This window comes from Crotalus tigris, unplaced genomic scaffold (genome assembly GCF_016545835.1).
Source record: "Crotalus tigris isolate CLP2741 ecotype Arizona unplaced genomic scaffold, ASM1654583v1 scf7180000018599.1079084, whole genome shotgun sequence".
Taxonomy (NCBI): Eukaryota; Metazoa; Chordata; class Lepidosauria; order Squamata; family Viperidae; genus Crotalus; species Crotalus tigris.
Genome location: NW_024097097.1, coordinates 322,502 through 339,079, shown reverse-complemented (window position 1 = coordinate 339,079; position 16,578 = coordinate 322,502). Strand labels below are relative to the sequence as shown.

Below are 16,578 nucleotides of genomic sequence, written 5' to 3'. Positions count from 1 at the left end.
CATGGGTTTGGTGGTTAACTGGGGGGATGGTTGCTTTGTGCTGTGCCATTGGAGACTCATGGCATTTGGAACATCTTGCCAGGCAAATGTTTTGTGCCCCACTGTGGAGGCTCTGAGTGTTCAGCCCTTTGTGGATGTGTCTGGCTGCTTCATGCATAGCCTACACTGAGCCCTGAAAGACTTCCCCCACCTCCCTGAGGCACTCCCGTGCACCTTATTTGGGATCCCCTCCACTCAATGAATGGTGAGATTGCTGAATGACTGCAAGCGAAACTGCCCTGATTGCAGTTGTTGAGCAAAACAGTCACGTGATATCTTACTTAATGATCTTTTCCTCAATAAGATTCCAGTCCCAATTGTGGTTGTTAAACTTGGACTACCTGTAGACCTAGTTTCCTGCACAGATCGTTCTTCTAATCTTTAACTTGCTAACACCACTGTTAAAAATAGAGACAGTGCCATCACCATGTTAGTAGTCACACTGAAGAGTGCTTGGTACAGAAGGAAGCAGCTACTTGCTTCAATCAGACAAATGTCAAATCAGTTGTATCATATCATCTGTGTGTACTTAACATTCCTGTAAATTGGGTAGAGGAACACAGGTTCTTCAGAAACGTTTTCAAGATTATGTCACTGTATTCGCCGCTCATCTGCAATACTATACCTTATTACATCGGGTTCTGTATTTTCAATTTGGAAAGATGCTTGGAGTTTTCTGTGCGCCGTGAAAAGTTCATCTACTAAAATTTGCCGTCTTTCTCCTTCTCTCTGGGTTCTGCAAGAACTGGATTAAGGATCATTGTTTGATTAAAAAAACTAATCAAATAGATAAAGAAGGCTACCCATGTACTCAACAGAACAGAACATTACATCCTGAGTAAGGAAACTCAAGTAAAAAAATTAAGCTTCTCACAAACATCACAAATCATCTCTTTTGCAATAATCCTGTTTTATAAAGTGTGTTACTTTTATGCATTTATAAAATAAGAACTATAAAATAATTTGTACACAGAAAAGGACTACAAAGGTAAAAAAAAAGTTCATCTTCAATCCAATGTCTAGGACAAATTATAAAACAAGCACATGTATTTAAAATATAAACCATGATAGCAGATGCAGAAGCCTGATTCACACTTGCTGTTATCAAAGAGAGTGTCAATTTATGCTCAAAGGGGGTGCAATTACACTCCAAACAGGCATGTATATCAGGGAGGATTGCAGAAGTGTAAGGGTCCCAACACTGCTTTTGTAGTCCTCAGAGTCTACACAAATTACGCAGAATCATTTTTTGAATTTAGGAAGATCTGGGAAAGAATTTAAGAGGCAAAACTAACACCATAGTTTTGCAAAGGCTTAGGGTATCCATTTCACACTTTTAAAATGTTAACTGTCCATAAAAATGGATATACTTTGGAGTGCAGCCTACAGGTATTTTGGAGAGTGGCCCTGAACAGGAAATGAAAAGTAAACTGAATAAAGATAAAAGTCGGAATACTTCCTATAGTTGGGTTTTCCCCAAATTGAGGGATTTTTAAAAACATGGGTGAATCAGGTAGGGGTTTTCCAAAATAAAATGAACCATAATTATCATATTGGACTTCCAGTTACAACTGTTTACATGGATACAGCTGACGTGTTGATACAGAGTGAAACAACAAGTCTTTCAGACGATTATTTTTTTCTTCAAGATTTTGCAATAACGACCTGACTGCAACATTGACCTAGAGAGGGAGAAAGAAAGATAAGACACAGCATGGTTTATCTGTTTCACAAAGACAGAATAACATCCAAAGGAAGGAATAATGAATACAAATCAAATTGTTTAAAAAATTACCAATATATCTATTCTTAAACTACACTGTCTTTATGCTATCTCATGTTCCTGAGCTGTTCCTGACTCTGCTGATTTTTAACTTCGATACAGCTTTTCCTTTTTTGTGACAATAATTGTGTGTGCAATACCCACAAGCAAATGACAGCTCTACTCTCTGGATTTGGAAAAGTCCAAAATACTATTTTAAGGACTAGTGATAAGCCAAAAATTCTCAGAGAGTTAAAAAAAAAGTCTTTAAAGTTTTCTTCACAGAATGAAGAAAGCCTCAGTACAGAAATTGATGAAGGGAACCAATCTTTTCAGGAATATAGCATGATTGGATGAGAGCTGGTCCTCATCTACAATGCCTTGTGCATTGAGGGGGAAACTGCTTCTAAATCGTCCTTCAGTAGCCCCATTCTGGGTCAGGGTTCTGAATGTAGCAGAGCAGCTTCCTTGCTGAGATCCACTGAGAATCAAAGGGCAGCAAATTGCACAAAGGTGGTAAAAACTGACAGTTAACATAGTTAATGTCCAGGAATTGCTAGAATCTCATGTCACTATAATCTAAGATAATGAAGCAATGCCATCCACTCACAAGACCTTTCTCAGACTAAAACTCATTGTGAATCAGTACTCCCCTGGCCCTCCAATCTCTTGAAACCTAACAATATAAACAAAGGTTCTGTTTTGGACACATTTATCAAAAGGGGGCTATGGCAGACTCATTATCAATCCACACTAAACACACTTACTTGGATTTATGTCCAAATAAGTTTGCTTATGAGAGCAGATTTGTACATTATGACAAAGCAGCTGGAAGTTATAAAGGAAACAAGAGCCCACATTCTGCTAAAAAGTACACCCACTCAATACAAGAGCAATTTCAATTATAGGACTTCAATTATAGGCTGGCTTCATACAATACAACTAGCCAACCATATTTTAGCCTGTTATATTGTGCAAATATTTTTATTACAAGGTGCTCAGTTGTGAGGAGTTATTTTTTTATATTTCCATAGAAAAATAGTCATCAGTCAACCAAAAGAGTGGAAAAAGAGGGAAAGAGTAGGAGAAAAGCACATGTATTTTTCCATATTCCTTCTTCTCTTTGTCTTTTAATTTCAATTACATTTTCTCATATTATTTTTTCTAAAGCAGAAGTGGCAAAATCTCATGAAAAACAAGATACTATTGACATTTACCCTGCTTGGCTGATAGAGTAGAAAGGCATTTTTCTTTATTAAAACAGCATGACTGATCTGAGCGTTTCTCAACATCAACCCATAACATCAACTGTTATGGCAATATATATAGTCATGGTTTAAGGTCTGTTTATACTGGATTCAAATTCTGGCTCTCTAATCATCCTGAGGAAGCACCTCCAACTTTATGAATATACAAAGCTTTCTTGATAAACTCATTTGTCAGCTGTGCAAAACATTTGCAAGCTAAGCCAAGATTTTTACAGAAGAGAAAGCTAGATGAGAAGCATTAGTTCTCATCTCATATCCTGACTATAGACATATGCAATCACACAAGTACTTGTTCTAATTGCTCATTCCTTTTTATAAAAGTAAATCCAGTCCCAATGAGGGAAAAGAGATGATCAAGAAATAATCAAATTACCCCTGAAACTATAAGATCTATACATATCATTTTAACAGTGATATCTAGAGATCTAGAGTTGGGATCTAAAGATTGCTACACACATATTTCCTAAAGCAATAACTTCCCACACAAACTTAAGTGTGATTAATAGAAACACACTGTATGCTTTTCCATACTAATCTGGATTTTTCTTTAACAACCAGCATTTAATATTCCTAATTATTATTGTTATTGTGTATGACTATTTCAATATTGAGGATTCATTTCCCAAATGTTGTCCTGAAAAAAAATGCTTTTTCACTTGCTATAAAGCTATAATATCAACAGCTAATAAATATTCTTGAATCATTTCAGAAAGAGACTTTTAAGTTTGTTTTGCATTCATTGTTAGAAGTAGTTAACAAAATCAACATTTTAAAAAATGTTTCTTTTAAGCTTCTCAGTTCATAATTTCCTTTTGTAATCTTTGTTGTGTACTGACATAGGAACTGTAATGAACATCCTTTTGGAAACTTGTCATGGGAAGGCTTTACCACAGAAAAAAAGCTTTGCATTAATCACAAAGAATACATTGCAATCACAATGTATTCCCTTATTGTGGATACTAAAAATTATAAAAAATCTAAAGCAAAGAGGCAGGCAATACCTTAGTTGTACTTTCACCACTCCTCTGGTATCTGTTGCGTTCTTGAATTTTTTCAGCAATCTCTTGTGCAATATGGCAAGCAGAATCATACAACAACAACCTTTAAAAAAACAAAGACAGAGATAATATTAAACAGCAGTAAAATCTCTCTGTTCTTTGGACAGCTTTTATTATATGCCTCAGTTTCCTCAAAAGAAGTTTGCTTCCATTCCTTCCTGTTTAGACTTTTTATACCAACCACCTGTTGTAGCAAATAATCTATTAATGTTAAAGATATCAACCACTATGAAGTACAGGAAATTCTCTCCCTCTCTCTCTCTCTCTCCCTCTCTCTCTCTCTCTCTGTGTATATGTGTGTGTGTGTCCTACTAAATGAGTAGAAAATGAGGAATTTGATTTATATTGATGTTAACATATGAATTTACTTTTTAAACATCTATTATGGATTGCCAAGGCTACTGTTTATATAAAAACTGGTCCTATAAATTGATATAAATATGGCTGGTACACCCAAAGCTATGAAGTATGAACTGGTCTTTCATTTCTCTATTTTATCAGATGGAGATAGAAAAGATCCTAGGTAGCAAACTAGAGTGATTATCTTTCATACAAGCAAAGGGATACATACAGTATGAAAACGAGGCAATATGCACAAACACAAACAACTTTTACTATAGTATAAAGAATCTCACCTATGGTAGTAGTTCAAGGACACCATAATAACTCTTAATATAAGAGAAATAAGTTAGTTCTAAAAAAAGTCTCAATTTTGTTTTCAAATTTAGGGCATATTGTAAGGAATCAGAATCTCAACACATAGAAAATCAAAACTTCTTTAAATTTAGAGGGTTCTTTTCCTAAGAAATTAAGAAATATAATTTATTCTCATTTTCCAATATGAAGGTTGCTTCATTTTATTAATAGTTTATACAATTCCATTTTTATAAATAAAATGTTTTACTGCAATTACTATAATACATTATATTTTATAGCTATCAGAATTCATGCTGCAATTTGCAATTTATATTTTGAAATATCAACTTTCTTCATTGTGCTCATTTTCTTATAACTTGCTAATTAAATTATATATTACTTTACATATTATTTTGGGCATTACATTTTTATCAGGATAAATGTTATCTGATTAACTGAATTGCTGATGTGCGCATATTTAGGTGTTACTAAACAATATTTAAAATCAATTATGTTTATTTTGCAATAGTATTCAGAATATTTTTGAAAATTGAATCCTATTAATTTAAGTAGAAATTATTAGGATGTTTTGTTTTTTTTAAAAAAAAACATTTTAGTGGTATTCAAGTGGTCAGTTACTTGTACTATGAAACATGCCCACATTTTTGATGTGCAAAAGACAATACAGAAATGTTTTATAAAAAAACTAAAAAGTACTTGTTGTCATTATATAATTATTATATATTATATAATTATATATAATTATAATTATTAGTTACAGTTATGATATCCAACTAAAACTGGGCCTCCTTGGGTCTATGATAATCAAAGATGATTTGCTGAACAAATCACAGTGGCCTTGATCACACATATTGCCAAATTGAAAAACATTATTCATATACAATAATTATACTTTACAGTAAGTCAAGCCAAGCCAAGCAAATTATGTTATGGATGTGTTTGCACAATATACCTGATTCCATCTGACATAAATCATGAGCAACTTTTGTTGTATACACTTTCAAATTTTCTAAATGTTTGCATATTTTTGCCACTGAATGTCATCAACATATGTGGATCCTACCGAAATACACAGGAAATTTCACTATACTAATAATGTTTCAGGTACGTCTTATTTATTTCAAAAAGAGCCATCCTATTAAGGCTAACCTATAATGCCAAAATGAAAAAGTGATGTCTTAATTTAATTCACTAAACCAGTAATGGCGAACCTTTTAGAGACCGAGTGCCCAAACTGCAACCCAAAACCCACTTATTTATCGCCGGTTGCCAGGTCGGCGTGGCCCAAGGTGGGCGTGGTCACCTCGATGTTGCTCATGGGGAGGGATGCCTGTGGGGCCTGGGCAGGATTGGGAGACATCCAGGGGGTCTCTGGTGGGTGGGGCAGTGGGTAGGAGGCTCATCCTGCGGGGTGAGACGAGGCAGGGCGGGGGTGCCACTGTCGCAGGGCTGCTGCCTGACACCATTGGCCCCTGCACATAGAGGCCAGCGAGCGCAAGGCGGCCGACAGTGTCTGTCAGTAGCCACAGCCTGCCAGCCCCTTGACCGGCACACTCTGGGGCTCTGCAACCTACCGCCAGCAGTTCAGAGAAGCCGCCACTGAGCTGGGCAGCCGGCCAACAGCTGAGGAGGCAATGCAGTGGGTCATGCCCGGGAAAAGGAGAGCATGCGAGGCCAGGAGGGATGGGACAGGGGGGGAGGGAAACCAGCCGTGCTGGGATATATCCGGCCATGTGGGACCTCAGTGAGTTAGCGGGTGGCTGGTTGAAGAGGGACGGTTGCCATCTCCGGGGCATGGCACGCATGCCCACAGAGAGGGCTCTGAGTGCCGCCTCTGGCACACGTGCCATAGGTTCACCACCCCTGCACTAAGCCATTACATCACCTTTAGCTGCAATAACTGCAATCAAACACTTCCTGTAATTAATGATCTCTTTTTTCCTGTAGGAATTTTGGCACATTGCTCCATGGTGAAGCTTTTTGAAAGTTTTGTCAAGAATCACCTGACAGTGAGATGGGCAGCATATAAATTTAATAAATCAGGTTTTCCTGCATGAACTGCTCTTTTATATTTTACCATATTTGAATAGACTTGGACTTTAATGTGGCCACTCCAAAGAAATTAACTTATTCTTCATCATCCATTTTTTTTGCAGACTATCTGTATTGGGGGTGTGTGTCACCATTTATGTTAAATTTCAGATTAAGTTGTGGGATATACGGTACCTTGTAGAATTATCTGATATGAAACAAAAAGTATTCTTTCAGCAACAGCATCCAGGTTCTGAGACAGCAAAACATCTCTTAACCATAATATTAAGACCTCTTTGCTTGATAGCAGGCATGAGATTCTTATTGTAGATTATTTCCACAAGGCAATGGCCATACAGCCCCAATGTTTCCTGAACATTTCTCCAAAGTCTGGAGGATCAATAATTACATTACACATTATATGATTTAGTAAAATACATTACTGAACACTGTAATTCTGTCATTATGTATATTAACTCAGCCACTAGATCAGCGTTTCTCAACGTTTGTGTGACGGCGACCGTCACACGAACGTGCTGCCCCATGCGCGGCGCGGCACGCATGCACGGCGCTGCCCCCGTGCGCGCCGCGCATGCACGGCGCCGCCCCCTGAGGAGGGGAAATGGCGGATCGCATTGTTTGGCGACCCCCGTAAAATGGTCGTTCGACCCCAAATGGGGTCGTGACCCATAGGTTGAGAACCGCTGCACTAGATCTTTAAAATAGACCATGGGGATAGTTCATACAATGCATAGGTTTTGTGAAAAAATGACAAAGACTTTGTAAAAGATTTTTTTCAAAATCTTTTAAATTTCAAATGTTCTTGAACTTGGATATGTTAAAAGTACTAAAAACAGTTTATGTTTTAGGAAATAAATGTTGCAGACTCTAATTCAAACATAATATATAGTAGACATATTTAGATACTTAATGTGTCATAGCAAACTTTGTCCTAAAATAGACATTGCTGGAAGAAAGCTGTATATGTGAGCTGCGATATCCCAAAATCAGAAAGCTAGTAGCACCTTTTGAACTAACCATTTTTATAAAAGGCATAAACACATATAAAATGTAATAAAAACCGTTAGTCCAAAAACATGCTACCACATCCAATTTTGGTCCTCAAAGCAAGCATGTTTAATTTCTTCTACTACACCAAAATAATACAGGAGACTCAATTTCACTGCCTGTAGAAATTCTCCCATTTATTAAACCGAAGAGGAAGAGCAGAATACCGAGGTAGAGGAAGGAATGGGAGTCATGTTTTATAGAAATGTTTTTCAACCTCGTCCTCTTTCAAAGGGATGTACTTCAACTGGCTGGGAGTTCTGGGAGTTGGAGTCCACTCCTCTTAAAGTTGCAGAGATTGAGACCAATGCCTTCCAAGAAAAGGTGCGCATTTCATCTCGCCCCCTCGTTCGCCAAGCACTTTTAGCGGCAAAGCGGGGAAGCAGGAAGCATGCGCAATGCCGAAGAGGAGGAGCAGCAAGGGGGGGCCGTCCTTCGTGGGCTGCCCTCAGGCCCAAGCCGAAGACCGCCTGTCTCCCTTGACTTTACTTATTCTGCCTGCTGGGACTCGCCACCAGCCTGCCCAAATGGCCCTCTGCACCCTCCGTCACTCACCAAGGCTCCGCAGACATCACGGCAGCCGGCAACTGCAGGCTTCCCGAAGTCTACTATCTGCTCGGCCGGGAACTCTTCCGGCTCCGATCACCTGACTACGAGGCGTGCCGAGGCTCAATTTATGACAGCGCCCCCTTCGGATGATTGGCGAAGGCATCTTCGAGATGGAACTGGATTGAGTCGGAGAGAAAAGCGTGTGGCCATTCAGACTTTCGAGGCTCGGGGTTAGAAATCCGGTCTCTAAACTTGCGCTTTCCCCACGAAGGAATCGTAATCTGCATCCTGGACGGGGATCCCTGACTTAAGGAGACGTTTCCTTTTTGCAAAACCAAATGGGGGAAAGGGAATCCAAAAAGGTGGAGCTTGCGTTGCTCACAAACATGATAACGTTTGTAAATTCCGGTCCTTATAAGAATTTAGATAATTTGGAGCCGCGTTTCATATAGCTGATAAGGTACTACTCACACATAAAGTTTGTGCCTTAACAATTCATTGGCTTTCAAAATGTCCATAAAGTTTTTTTTTCTTATCTGCCCGGAAGCCAAATTTTGTGTCAGAATCATGGGAGAGATGATGAGGCATTCAGTGGCTGAACTGCCTATTTTTTTTTTTTTTTAAACACCCAACAGCATTTTTCTCCAAGATTGAACCTTTTTTCCCTAACTCTTCGTTCTGCACATGGCTTTGTAGGGCCCAAATCTAAGCCATAAGGTTTGGTGACAAGGAAAGGATATATACTGAAACTTAATGCTCACTATAGGTAATGAAAGGAGCCATGGATATGAAAGCCCATAAGAAACAAGAGGAGCTATGAAAACAACTGGTTGGGTACTACTGAAATAAAGGCATAGTCTGTCTCCACCTCATATTGACCCAAGTGCTTTAAAATAGCCATAAATAATATTGATACAATACCTAGAAATCCTGGACCATTGAAATTAGTAAAGCACAGTTTCTTTCTATTATCACTTTGTCCTTAGAAATGAATGGCATCCCATTAGAGGCATGGTGGCTCAGTGGCTTGGAGATGGTCTTTCTCCAGCAGTTCAAGTCCTGGCACTGTGTGCCCGGTTGAGCTCCCGTCATACACCTCAGTTTCTCCGCACCTAGCAGTTTGAAATCATGTTCTGTGTGAGTAGATAAAGAGGTACTACTTTGACGGGAAGACGATGTTGGTGCTCTGTGCAGGCAGTCAGATTCCTGCCAGCTCTGAATCTTCCCAGTTGCAGTGCCTGTTTGTGAGGCAGTTCCAGAGAGAGAAGGAGCCTTGGATGATGCTGCAGGAGGAGCAACTTGCCTTTTTTTTCTGGTGCGAAGTCAGCTCACTCTCCTGTGGCACAACAATGCTGATAACTTGACAACCAAACTACTACACTGCTATAGCATTGTGGTCTCCTAATGTAACAATGCCATCATCATCATTATCATCATCATTATTATTATCATTATTATATCCCATGATACACAGCATGCAATGCCGCCCATCAGAAAGCAATTCTAAAGCAGGAGGCATAGATCTCTGCTCAACACTATTAGGCTTTCTTTATTATACTGGCATCCTGAAAGATTGATGAGGAGATAGGTAGTTTTTCCTTAGGTACAGGTAGTCCTCAACTTACAGCAGTTCATTTAGTAACCATTCAGAGTTACAACAGCACTGGAAAAAATGACATGACCGTTTTTCACAGTTACAACCTTTGCAGCATCCTCATGGTCATGTGATCAAAATTCAGACGCTTGGCAACTGGCTCATACTTATGACCATTGCTGTGTCCCGGGGTCATGTGATCAGTTTTTGCAACCTTCTGACAAGCAAAGTCAGTGGGGAAACCAGATTCACTTAACAACCATGTTACTAACTTATCCACTGTAGTGATTCGCTTAATAACTGTGGCAAGAAAGGTCATAAAATAGGGCAAAACCTTACTTAACAAATGTCTCACTTAATAGAAATTTGGGGCTCAATTGTGGTCGTAAGTCGAGGACTACTTGTACATATCAGATACCTATGTAAGAAAGGGTTGTTTAGCTAGCTGAGGTAACTTTGCAAACTTTCTTGACTATATCATTGTATTGTTAGTCACTTGCCTCTTATCATATTCCTATCCAAAACATGTAAAATAAAGAAGACAATACTAGCTTCCTAATCTATACCTGCAAAGAAGAGGGAGGAACAATAGCTGCATACTGAAAGTAATATTCTCATAAAAATATTCTTAATAAAGGAGTACTTATCTGTATTCCTAGATTATTGACCAGATATATCATCACCACCATCCTCAGGTGTTTTCTTCTAAATACTCTGTCGTCTTAAAAATATTCTTGGCAGAGGGCCCACTGTCTAAAGTTGCAATCAAGTCCCTGTAAAGATGGGCAAGCAATTCATCCCAGGTTTCATTGTTTATACTTTCTATCATTTTCTATTATAAAAAGGCAAAAACACCAAGCAGGTTGATTTGTTATGTAAAACAAAAATATTGGCACAATTATTTAGAACAGGGGTATCAAATTTGCAATGTCTCATGACGTGTCATGACATATCGTGACTTTCTTTCCATTGCCGGCAATGGGGTGGGCACAATTTCGCTATGATGCATCTGGCCCATTGGCCAGCACCTTGAACCCTTGATCTAGAACAGTGGTTCTCAACCTGTGGGTCGGGACCCCATTTGGGGTCGAACGACCATTTCACGGGGGTCGCCAAACAAGGCTGTCCACCATTTTTTCCCCCTTTTCTTTGGCCACGCCCCTGGCACCCATTGATGTATAAGTGGTTGGGGGTCACCACAACATGGGGAACTGTATTATGGGGTCGCGGCATTAGAAAGGTTGAGAACCACTGATCTAGAACCATGATGATATGTTGTTCAACCTTGACCTAAAAATCTTTTGGGAATGGGGGAAGGGTTACATAGGATAGATAAGAATTTTCTGTTGTCTTCACTTGCTCAGTATATTCGAAAGCACATTTTCTTGCTTAAAATAATGCTTACCAGAAATCTTTTAATGCACAAGTTAAAAAGGAAGGAATACAGTTGTATCTTTTCAAACAGTAAATCTGTTAATATACTGTTCAGAGTGCCACACATTCTAAACCCAATCAATGGTCCTCAGAACATTCATTGGGGAAGTTCAAAGTTTAATAATTAAATGGATTATTGTTGTTAGTTGCAAAGTCGTGTCCGACCCATCGCGACCCCATGGACAACGTTCCTCCAGGCCTTCCTGTTAGGCATTAAATGGATAATGTTAGGCATGGCCTCTAATAACATTTCTCTTAAAGACCCTTTCACCTTCTTCAGCAATCAGTTCTTCTTGAACATACCAAAAAGGTTGCACAAAAGTCTGGAAATAAACTATTCTTTAAGAGAATAGTTTGGCTTTGAAGTCAAAGCGCAAGATTCTGTTAATGTGCTCTTACAATAAAGTAGAATTAGCTCATCTAATCTTGTCTCCTGTCTGGTTTCCCTGGGTGGGCTGACAGACTGCAACTGATCTGAAAATGGATTTAGAAAAGACAGGTTACAAGAATGATATGGAAAAAGATGCTACACTATGCATACAAAAGAAACCAGCTGATGTCTTAATAATTGAAAGAGGATATACAAATTACAGTCAGCCCTTCCAAGTAGCCCAGGCTGGGAATATAACCAGAAGAACTAATTCTGTTTTATTATAAGGCTACATTAGCAGAATCTTGTAGTCTGCTACTTTTAACTGCTTAGGACGGTTTCCTACGGGTTGTTTTTTTCTCTGAATGTTGAGCCACTGTGGGCTCCTGCCCCTTTTCTCTCATTGTTTCCCAGGCAGCATTTTTTCCCTTTGTTTCCCAGGACCAACCATATATTCTGTTACAGTGAACTGGATGATTTTTCTATCTTGGGTTTATAAAAGTGGCTTGTTAAAGCTTTGAAGAATTTTGTGAGAGGGGACAAAAAAATGAATAGAAATTAGGTTCTAGTACATTATTTGAAAGAAATAAAGATCAGTATTGTCCTGTAATGAAGTAATTTATCTATTCCTTTTCTTTTTCTTTACTTTATTCTTTTTTTGTCTTTTCTATTTACTTTTTCATTTCTGCACCTTCTATTTTTTCTTTTAGACTTTTTTACAGTTTATATTCTTATTTTATTCTTTAAATTATAATTTTAATAAAATTACTATTAAAAAGTTATAATTGGGTTTCTTTGTCCTTAAAAGTAATATATCAACAATTTAAGAGAACTAGTGGTGCTCTTAAAAGGAAGTGTGCTTTCAATGGCAAACTGAACAGTTTATCTTTCTTGCCTCTCTGAAATTCATATTGTACATTCTGACTGCAGGATTCCTGGTAGCTCCTCAGGAAAGCCTCCTTCACAAATTGAAAAGCAGTAAATTAAATATTTGTCTTTAAGATTCTAAAAACTAGACTTTTTATTCAGACAATGTTGATACACACGGTTGTGTACAAATAGACACACAAACTCTACCATACTGTATATATTCAGAACAATAAATAATGTCAAAGTTACATTTATAAAGATAAAACCAGCAGAAGAGATGAAAAACAATGTCGCCTAAAAAATAGAGCACTCACAAGGACTATCATATATTTAATTGTCAGGGAAAATCAAAATGTATTTATTTGGTACTAGAAAGACTTTAATGTAGGAGCCAGCCAGAAAATTTCTACTGACAAGATGTCATCGCCAAAATAATTCTTCTTCTGGAAAATATCTGTCTCAGTAGAACTCTGGCAAGGAAATTTAGAGGTTATGTTTAGATCAATTCTTTGGGTTGGCTTTAAAGAGTTGATATGGAAAGACATCTGTCAACTGTGCCTGTCTAGGTAATAGGAAATTGTAATTAAGACATAAGTTGCATCTCTCAAAGCCCTGAATGGAGCTCCCTAACATCTATAATATTAGAAAAGACAATTCAAAGACACTGACAAAATTCGTCAGACAAATACCCCCAGAGTGAGGGTGGGCAATGAGTGGATATGTTATATCAAATACAGCCAAGGTATTGTATGGTGTCAGTGTGTTTCTCAATATTTTTGGGAGGATGCAGGCAAAGTATTAACATAATATGTAGAATATCCTCAATCAAAACAAAACTGCCTTTTTAAGTACATTAGGCTACAAGCATACTCTACCGTTTTTGGTCTGCAGCATCCGTCCATTTAAGACTGATGTTTTTCAGGTCTTCCTGAAATGTTTGGCACCAGGATTTCTTTGGCCTTCCTCTTTTTTCTGACCACGTGGTGCTATCCAATTGATTGTGGTCTTTGCTGGATGTTGCTTACTCAGGTGGAGCACATATCCAGCAAAATGCATTCTACATTTTGTCACTATTTCAGAGATTCTATTGACAGAGTCAAATGTTTTTTTAAATCAATAAAGTTAATGATCATCTGTTTTTGGTACTCCTTATTCTGTTCAGTGATATTTCATAGTAAAAGTTCTGTTCATTGCATAAGCAACCTTGTCTGAGAAGAAATATTATATAATAAATAATATGGATGATGGTTACATGTGTAGATGGTTGGGAAAATAAAGATGCATCCAATTCAAACAATGAATGACATACAAGCTTAATATATGGGCCATACTATGTTTACTACCCACCACTGAATTTTGATGAAATGGTGCGATTCATATTTGTTTCTTGCCAAGTGCTATAAAATTCATTCATTAACTGACACCCTCTGCACAGCCAAGTCATTACTGATATGGTATAACATAATGGTTCAAAGCTAACGTGTCAGGAGCATCAATTGTTTCCTGGAAATCTCCAATTTAAATGCTTCCCTAAATTTGGTTCAAGTGATTCTTTTAAATCTCAAGAGTACAATCTATTGATGCCTTTCATACCAAAAGCCATCTGAGCATGGTAGAATTTTGGTTAAAGGAGAAGGTAGCATCCATTCTCTTGCCAGGAATAGGGCTTGGCTGCAACCCATTGTGCCACGCAATTTCTTGCTTTCTCTTCACTGTTCTGAACTCTAGCAAATGGGATTTAAAAGATGCTGAGCTCAGTTCTCCTCTTTACAGTACACATCTGACATGAAGTAATCATGAAACATTCATTATATTCAACTACGTTGCTCATCTGGAGGGAATGGGGCCTTTTGCATTTTTAATTTCCTCCCCATTAAGATCTCATGAAAGAATGATCCCTTGCTCAGAGTTCTTTAATTAGTTCCTTTTATACATCTCCAGTTGGCCTGGTCCAATTCATCTAGGAGAATATTGGAAACAATCCTCCATATTGCTGCATGTTGAGAATATGCAACCAGAACAAAAAGCGGGGAGAGGGTTGAGAAACAAAGGAAAAAAATATTTGCAACTTACCTCTCTTGGTACAGAAATTCTAGTTTGGGATCATGGGCAAAGTCACAGAAAAGTCTTTGCTGCCATCTATTCATCATCCACATTTTTGCAGCCAGGATACAGTAACCTTAATTTTAAAAAGCTAGTATTATTTAGAATTAAATAGCAGGAAAAATCACAACAATAAAAAAGAAATTTGGAGCATAGCTGAATTGTGTAATTTTCCCATTGAAAATATAGTGATGGTTTTGGGTAACTTTAAAGGAGGATTAGAAAATTCGGGGGCTGTGAAAATGGGAAGGTCGACACCGCTGCTCTGTGCTCTGCCCACCCACTCACTCACTCACCCGTCTGGCTCTCCATGCGACCACTCATGGCGAGTTCTCCCTGTGGCGAGTTGGCTGTGTGGAGTTGTCCTGCGGCCAAGCTGACCATGGCAAATTATCCTATCTAGACCCTGTCAGAAAAGAAGGCTGGACAGGCCAAAGTCTTAATTAGGCCAACTTACGTTTTTATAAATCAGTGTTTCCCAAACTTGACAATTTTAAGGCATGTGGACTTCAACTCCCAGAATTCCACAGCCAGCGTTGCTGGCTGTGGAATTCTGGGAGTTGAAGTCCTCATGCCTTAAAATTATCAAGTTTGGGAAACACTGTTATAAATGATAAAGGTTTTTATGATTCCCAATGCCACAGTCAGCAATCAATAGACCAAAGAACTGAAAGTGTCTGTTGAGACTATATGTCCATGAAGTTATGAGGAATCAAACTAAATGCAAAGGATTATTATACTATGGAAAGGAATTTTCCAACTTCATTATGCAGACACAGATATGCTCAGAAATCTAAAGAGGTTCTGGACATTTCCAGTTTTTAAGGTTCCTATCTATAACTAAAAACTGTATCAGAGGAAGAATGAAGAGTATTTTTAATATTTTAAAAAAAATTCCAGTTAGCTGAGGTCCAAAATTGAGCCTTTCTTTGAAGCTCAGACTGGGTGACCATCTCCCCAAAGTTCACTTTAACTGCCTCTATTGAGAAAGGGGCACTGAAAATGAATGTAGTTTTCCAGGACTTAGAAGGACTTTTGGCAACTGCAGCTGAAGAAAAAAAAATCATATCATGAATTAAAGTGGCATTAAGTTGCTTTTGCATTCCCATATAATACCAATGTCATTTTAGTGCTTGTTTTCCGATACAACTAAGACTACAAATTAAAGTCATGTGCTTATTGATGAAGACTGAGATATATCTACTCAACATTACATTTTAAACCTGTGACCGATTAATCCAAAGCCCTTCCCAGACTAGCCCTGAAATACATTTATAGCACCTTTGTTTTCATAGACACTAAATCTCATAGCCACTCATTTAGAAATGTGAAATTTACTGTTCACCTGATTCTATTTTTACCTTCAAGCAGAAACAAAGGAACCAGTAGGAAGCAGTTTGAAAGTCAACTTCTGTGTTTTATGTTCCATCAGTTCAAGGACATTTAATCATCAGAAGGGCAGAAATTAAGAGCCTCCTAAGGGGACCACACCCCCGCTGCTCCATTTTCCACGTTCCCTGTTTTGCTTTTCTGATACACATGGAACTCTTTCTCTCTTTTTTTGGGGGCAGTGTTGCAAGGGAAGTCGGGAAGATAAAGTTTACCTTCCAAAAGTAAACGGTCCCTTTTAATGGTCTTGTTGATACTCTGATCACTATCTTGCTTATGTAGATCTTGCCCGTCAGAGAGGCATACAGTAAACAGAGACAAGTGGGTAGGTGGGGGAACATTTTACCACTATTTACAGCAAATAAGAATCTCCTTGGGGAGGTCTT

General features: G+C 38.2%; 1 protein-coding gene across 2 annotated transcripts in view; it reads right to left on the bottom strand.

The window, feature by feature from the left end:
* Positions 1-8,566, bottom strand: part of STX8 (syntaxin 8) — a 92,432-nt gene extending 83,866 nt beyond the window's left edge. Inside the window, exons 1-4 of one of the 2 annotated variants that reach the window (XM_039355095.1) lie at positions 8,439-8,566; positions 4,071-4,170; positions 1,627-1,721; positions 665-775 (exon numbers count right to left, since the gene is read on the bottom strand). In XM_039355095.1, coding sequence (XP_039211029.1) covers positions 665-775; positions 1,627-1,721; positions 4,071-4,170; positions 8,439-8,455 — 323 coding nt within the window. In that variant the 5' untranslated portion in view covers positions 8,456-8,566. The remainder of the gene's footprint in view (positions 1-664; positions 776-1,626; positions 1,722-4,070; positions 4,171-8,438) is intronic. The other variant, XM_039355096.1, reaches the window with a different exon arrangement.
* Positions 8,567-16,578: the final 8,012 nt, after the last annotated feature.